Below are 5,044 nucleotides of genomic sequence, written 5' to 3' on the forward strand. Positions count from 1 at the left end.
CGAATTAAAGATAAGTTAAGGAGATAAGACTCCCCAGGGGGTGCAGCAGCAGCAGCAGCAGCAGCAGCCGGTGGCTGGGGCTGTGGTGCTGCTGCAGTGCTGCTGGCGAGGTGTTGCTTCCAGGTCGCAGCTGCGGGGTGCCGGTGCAGCAGCAGCGGGTGCTGCAGCAGCAGCGGGTGCTGCAGCAGCAGCGGGTGCTGCAGCAGCTGCTGCTGCTGCTGCAGCGGAGACGGCCCACTTCCTTCGGTTTGTTCGTGCGTGTGTTTGTGGCGAGAGACTCCTTAGGTGTATGTACACTGCGGTGTGTTTGTACTGGAGATGCAAATGTGCATTTTATTATTTGTGTTCTTTTGCTGCTCGCCGGCGCTGCTGCGCTGCATGCGTTTGCTTGTGTGGTTGTGGGGCCGAGGTAGTGCGTGGGTTGGGGTGTATGGACAGCTCGAGAAGCAAACGGGAATAGAAGTGCCTCATTTATTATTTCATTTTTCATTTCACTAGGCCGCTGCACAGACGCGTAGTTGTATAAGAACGGCAGCAAACAATGTGGACTTGGGAATTGAAAAAGAAATGCGCCGTTTAAGGATTTCCGAGGTGCTGCAGCGTGCATGCAGCTGGGGTGTACGTACACCCCAGCGAACCAGCCGAGGGCCGGCGGGCGCCTCTCAGGTGTACCGACAGCCAGCTGGAGCTCGTCTTGTCCGCGAACTGCCGGATCTGAAGCATCGAATTAAATTAGACTTAAAAATACTTTTGAATCTTCTTAAAAACTCCCGGTGCGCTCCAAACTCGCCGCTGGCGACGCTGCATGCGCACGAACGGCTGGGGTGTACGTACACCGCAGCGGCGCAGCCACCCCGCGCCCTCCAGGTGTACGTACACCCCGCGGACTGGCTCTTCTCCGGCTGCTTCAGGGCACAGCAAGAGGCCCACTTCCCCTTTTGTTTTCCCCAACTCAAACGCAGCAGAGTGTCTTAGCCTGAAATGGACTTCGGATCAAATCACTTCTGCTGCTTCCCGCGGCCTTTTGTCAGCCAAGAGGCCAATTTAGAGTTAAATTCTCTTATTAAAAAGCCCACTTCTGAGACAGTCTAACTGGTGAAAATGTCTTAGCCAAAAATCTAATTTGAATTTAAAATCCCCCATTGAAAATCCCAATTCTGAGACAGTTCTATTTACTGAAGAGGTCTGAAGTGTCTTGAGGCCAAAAGAGCAGGAATGGAGGTCCAGGTGTATGTCTAGTGCAGAGCAAATCCGCAGTTTCTGTTGAGTGGCATTTATCCAATTAATTCACAAGTATATATCTTTCAACATTTTCAGGTATATTTCTTTCAACATTTTCACTTTTATTGGCAAATATATTTCACTTCGATACGCCTTTGTTGCAGTATGTGTCCTGTTGCTGCAGCGGCTGCTGCTGCAGCGGCGTCTGCTGCAGCGGCGTCTGCTGCGGCGGCTGCTTTGCGCGTGCGAGGTCTCGCTGAGGACTGCTTCCTGCAGCAAATTGCAGCCAGCCATTGGCAAGGGGAGGACTGTTGCTGCTGCTGCTGCTGCTCCTGTTGGTGCTGCTGCTGCTGCTGCTCCATTTTTTCTGTATTAAGGGTTATGTGTCACAGCAGCTAGCTACGGCGGCCGGGTTGCTTGCTTGCTGCCTGAGGCTACAGCAGCAGCAGGGCTAAACCCCAAACCCTCGAGACGTGTTTTTGCTCGCAGCTGTAACCCTAAACCCTAGGCCCTAAACCCTGGGCCAGTAACCTGGCTGCATCACTGATCTAGGGTTTAGGGTTTAGGGTTTAGAGTTTGAGCATTCACTGCCATGAGAAGGGCTTAGTATGATTTTACCTCAGCAGATCTTTTTTAATTGCTTTTAGTTAAAGTAAAGAGTTGGCCTCTTGCTGCTGACTACCTCCGGGCCTCTCTGCGCAGGGATAGAGGCAGCAACTGCCACGGCAGCCGCCGATGCTGCAGCAGTGGTTGTCGCTGCTGCTGCAGCTGCGGCTATCATCTCTGCTGCAGATGTGGCTGCCGCTGCTGCTGCTGCTGTAGCGGCTTTTGCTGTAAGACTTGCTACTCGTTTATTATGTTGTGCAGGGGCCCCTTAACAGGAAGAGGGGCCCCCTAGCTCGTATTTGGTGGGTTTTGTGATTAATTTAAAATATATTTTTAAAAATATTTAAATATGAAAGCAAAAAACAGTTCGACGCGCTGCAGGCAGCATGCAGAGGTAGGGTTCTAAGGGAACCTGCTGAGGGGCACTGGCCTCCGGCCAGCTGCTGCCAGTCAGGTATTGTTCAAGGAATAAATAAGCTGTTATATCAAAAGGAATAATTAATAATCAAATAAACGAGAATTTAAGCAAAAACATGAACTCGCCAGAGAGCTGGCTGGAATGGCGAGCGACAATAGTTAACTGCGGCGCTCGTTGCTGTTGCTGTTGCTGCTGCTGCTGCAGCTGCTGCAGATTGAGAAAAAGTTGTTTTCAAACACTTTTTAATTTTTAATTGAGCCAAAAATCTGGTGATATGACAGTCAGCGGAGCCCCGCAGCAGCGACAAGGAACATGTGACCTTGGCGGCAGTGCTCACTGCTGCGCGAGCAGCAGCAGCAGCAGCAGCAGCAGGAGCTGCAGCAGCAGCGCCACGAAGAGGGGAAAAGTTTGGCCGAAAAGTTGAATTTTGCGTTGGTTTTTATTCTTTGTATATATTGTTCCGTTTGTACTGCAGCAGAAAGGGCGCAGCTGGTGCTGCTGCTGCTGCTTTTGGTTCGCTGCAGGTCCGTGCTGCTGCGGCTGGTCGGCTGCCCTGTTGCAGCAGCAGCAGCAGCAGCAGATGGTGCAGCTCGCTCGCCTCTTTTTACAAGCGTAAATGCTTGAAAACAACAACAGTTTTGTCGTGGCAGACTGCAGGTGTACGTACACTCCGTGTTCACACCGCCGACTGCCGCGTGCTGGTGACCTCAAGTGACCCGTCCTTCATTTATTTCTTTTTTGGCTTCTCCAGGTCTTAACCATTTTTAGAGAGGTGGCCAAAGGCTGGGTGCTGGCGAGCCGCTTTCGGCAGCTGCAACAGCAGCAGCGTGGCGGCAGCAGCAGCAGTGCCTGCAGCAGGAGCAGCAGCACGGCTAGCCACAACTACTGATTTGGAGGTAGCTACCGCTGAAGACTCCCCAAACATCTTTCTTTAGCTGCAGCTGCTGTTGCAAAAGCTTTAAGCAAGCAGCAGCTGCAGCGGCGGAGGCAGCAGCATCTGTGGCTTTGCTGCATATTTCTGCTTGCAGCAGCAGCTTGTTGAGAACAGCAGCAGTTCCCTCGACAAAGCAACTGCAGCAGCGTCGCTGCAGCAGCAGCGTGGCCCTTTCTAGCAGCTGCAGCTGCAGCTGCAGCTTTCAGTGATGCGGCGGCGTCGGCCGCAGACTGGGACGGAGGAATCGCGAGGCTCCTCTGCAGCAGCAACAGCAGCAGCAGGAGCAGCAGCAGCAGCAGCAGCAGGGTCGCGGCCCCCGCCGGCCACTCCTTGTGCAGCAGCAGTCTGCGAGAATCTCGTTGGACGCACAGGCCCGGCAGGACGAGGAGCAGCAGCAGCAGGAGCAGCAAGAGGCACGCGAGGAGCAGCAGCCGCAGCAGCAGCAGCAGCAACAGCAAATGGCCGCCGCAGCGCAGCACCCTGCCCCATAGCCAAAGTGCCCCCCCACCTGCTGGCGCAGGTGCTGGCAATTACTGCAGGGGACAGCAGCAGCAGCGAGACAGAGCGGCTTAAGTCAGTTTGTGTTGAGTGGGCAAAGACAATCAGCAGCAGAGAGTTTACTTTTCTTTTGCCGTTGAGGCTTTCTTACGTTGCCCGGCGCCAGCAGCAGCAGCAGCAGCAGCAGCAGCAGCTGCAGCAGCAGCAGCAGCAGCAGCTCCAGCAGTTCTACTTCCGCAATGCCGCAAGCAGCAGCTACCATACCAACGCAGCAGCAGCTGCTGCTGCCTCCGCGGCGCCGCCACTCTGCGGAATAGCTCCGGGGCTGCTGACAGCAGCACCCGTGCCGCCAGCAGCAGCAGCAGCAGCAGCAGCAGCAGCAGCAGCAGCAGCAGCAGGACCCCGCTCGTCGGGCGCAGTTGGCGGCGGCTCTGCGCTGCTGCCTGCGTCTCGTTTCCCGGACCCCGGAGCAGGGTGCCCAGCAGCGGGTCCTGGCGCAGCACGAACAGCAGCAGCAGGAGCAGGAGCAGCAGCAGCAGCAGCAGCAATTGGACTCTCTGCAGCAGAAGCAGCAGACCTGCGCGCGCAAGGCACTGAAGGCGGGCTGCTGCTGGACGGCCCCGTGTTTGGCTTGAGCCGCAGCAGCTGCAGCGCCGTGTGTGAGTGGCTGCTGTCTGCAGTGCCGCACACTTCGCGGCTGCTGCTGCAGCAGCAAAAGGGGGACATTGACTATTTGCTGCTGGAGTCGCTGGGGCGGCTGCTGCTGCGCAGCGCGCCGTACCTGTCTCACCTGACGCTGGCGGACCGGCGAGCAGCAGCAAGGCTGCTGCCGCTGCAGAAGGAGTGCAGCAGCGCAGCTGCGGGGCCGAAGCAGCTGCAGCTGCCGGCAGCAGCCGCAGCCGCAGCAACAGCAGCAACTGCAACAGCAGCAGCAGCAGCAGCAGGGCCCCGTGCGCAGCCGCTGACGGCTGCCGAGGAGCAGCGGCTGTCCGTGTGGCTGGCGCAGCGGCAGGAGGAGCGGTCGGCAGCGGCGGGCGCCGCGCCCGCAGCAGCAGCAGCAGCAGCAGCAGCAGCGTGCCCCCGCGTCACCTTCTCGCAACTCAAGTATGTGCGAGCAGCGCATGCAAACTTCCTCAGATCCTTGAGGGCCCCCCAGCTGCAAGAGCTGCGGCTGGACCTGAGGGTACACTGGGAGGGGGCCCCCCTGGGGCCCCGTGGCTGGCCAACTGTATGTACACCTTACAGGGACTTGATGCTGTTCTTAGCTGCTTCGCAGCCGCCGCTGAAGCTGCTGCACTACCGGGTGTCTGCATGCAGCTGGCTGGACCATTCGCTGCTGCCGCAGCCGCCGGCTCCCGGCAGCAGCA

The 5,044-nt window shown here is 57.1% G+C and overlaps 1 protein-coding gene across 1 annotated transcript in view; it reads left to right on the top strand.

Moving 5' to 3' along the window:
• Positions 1–3,387: 3,387 nt before the first annotated feature.
• ETH_00024860 (uncharacterized protein) overlaps positions 3,388–5,044 on the top strand; it is a gene marked incomplete at both ends in the record, with an annotated part of 4,107 nt that continues 2,450 nt past the window's right edge. Inside the window, one exon of the mRNA XM_013375083.1 lies at positions 3,388–4,860. Coding sequence (XP_013230537.1) covers positions 3,388–4,860 — 1,473 coding nt within the window. The remainder of the gene's footprint in view (positions 4,861–5,044) is intronic.

This window comes from Eimeria tenella, genomic scaffold (genome assembly GCF_000499545.2).
Source record: "Eimeria tenella Houghton genomic scaffold, Eth_scaff25, whole genome shotgun sequence".
Taxonomy (NCBI): domain Eukaryota; phylum Apicomplexa; class Conoidasida; order Eucoccidiorida; family Eimeriidae; genus Eimeria; species Eimeria tenella.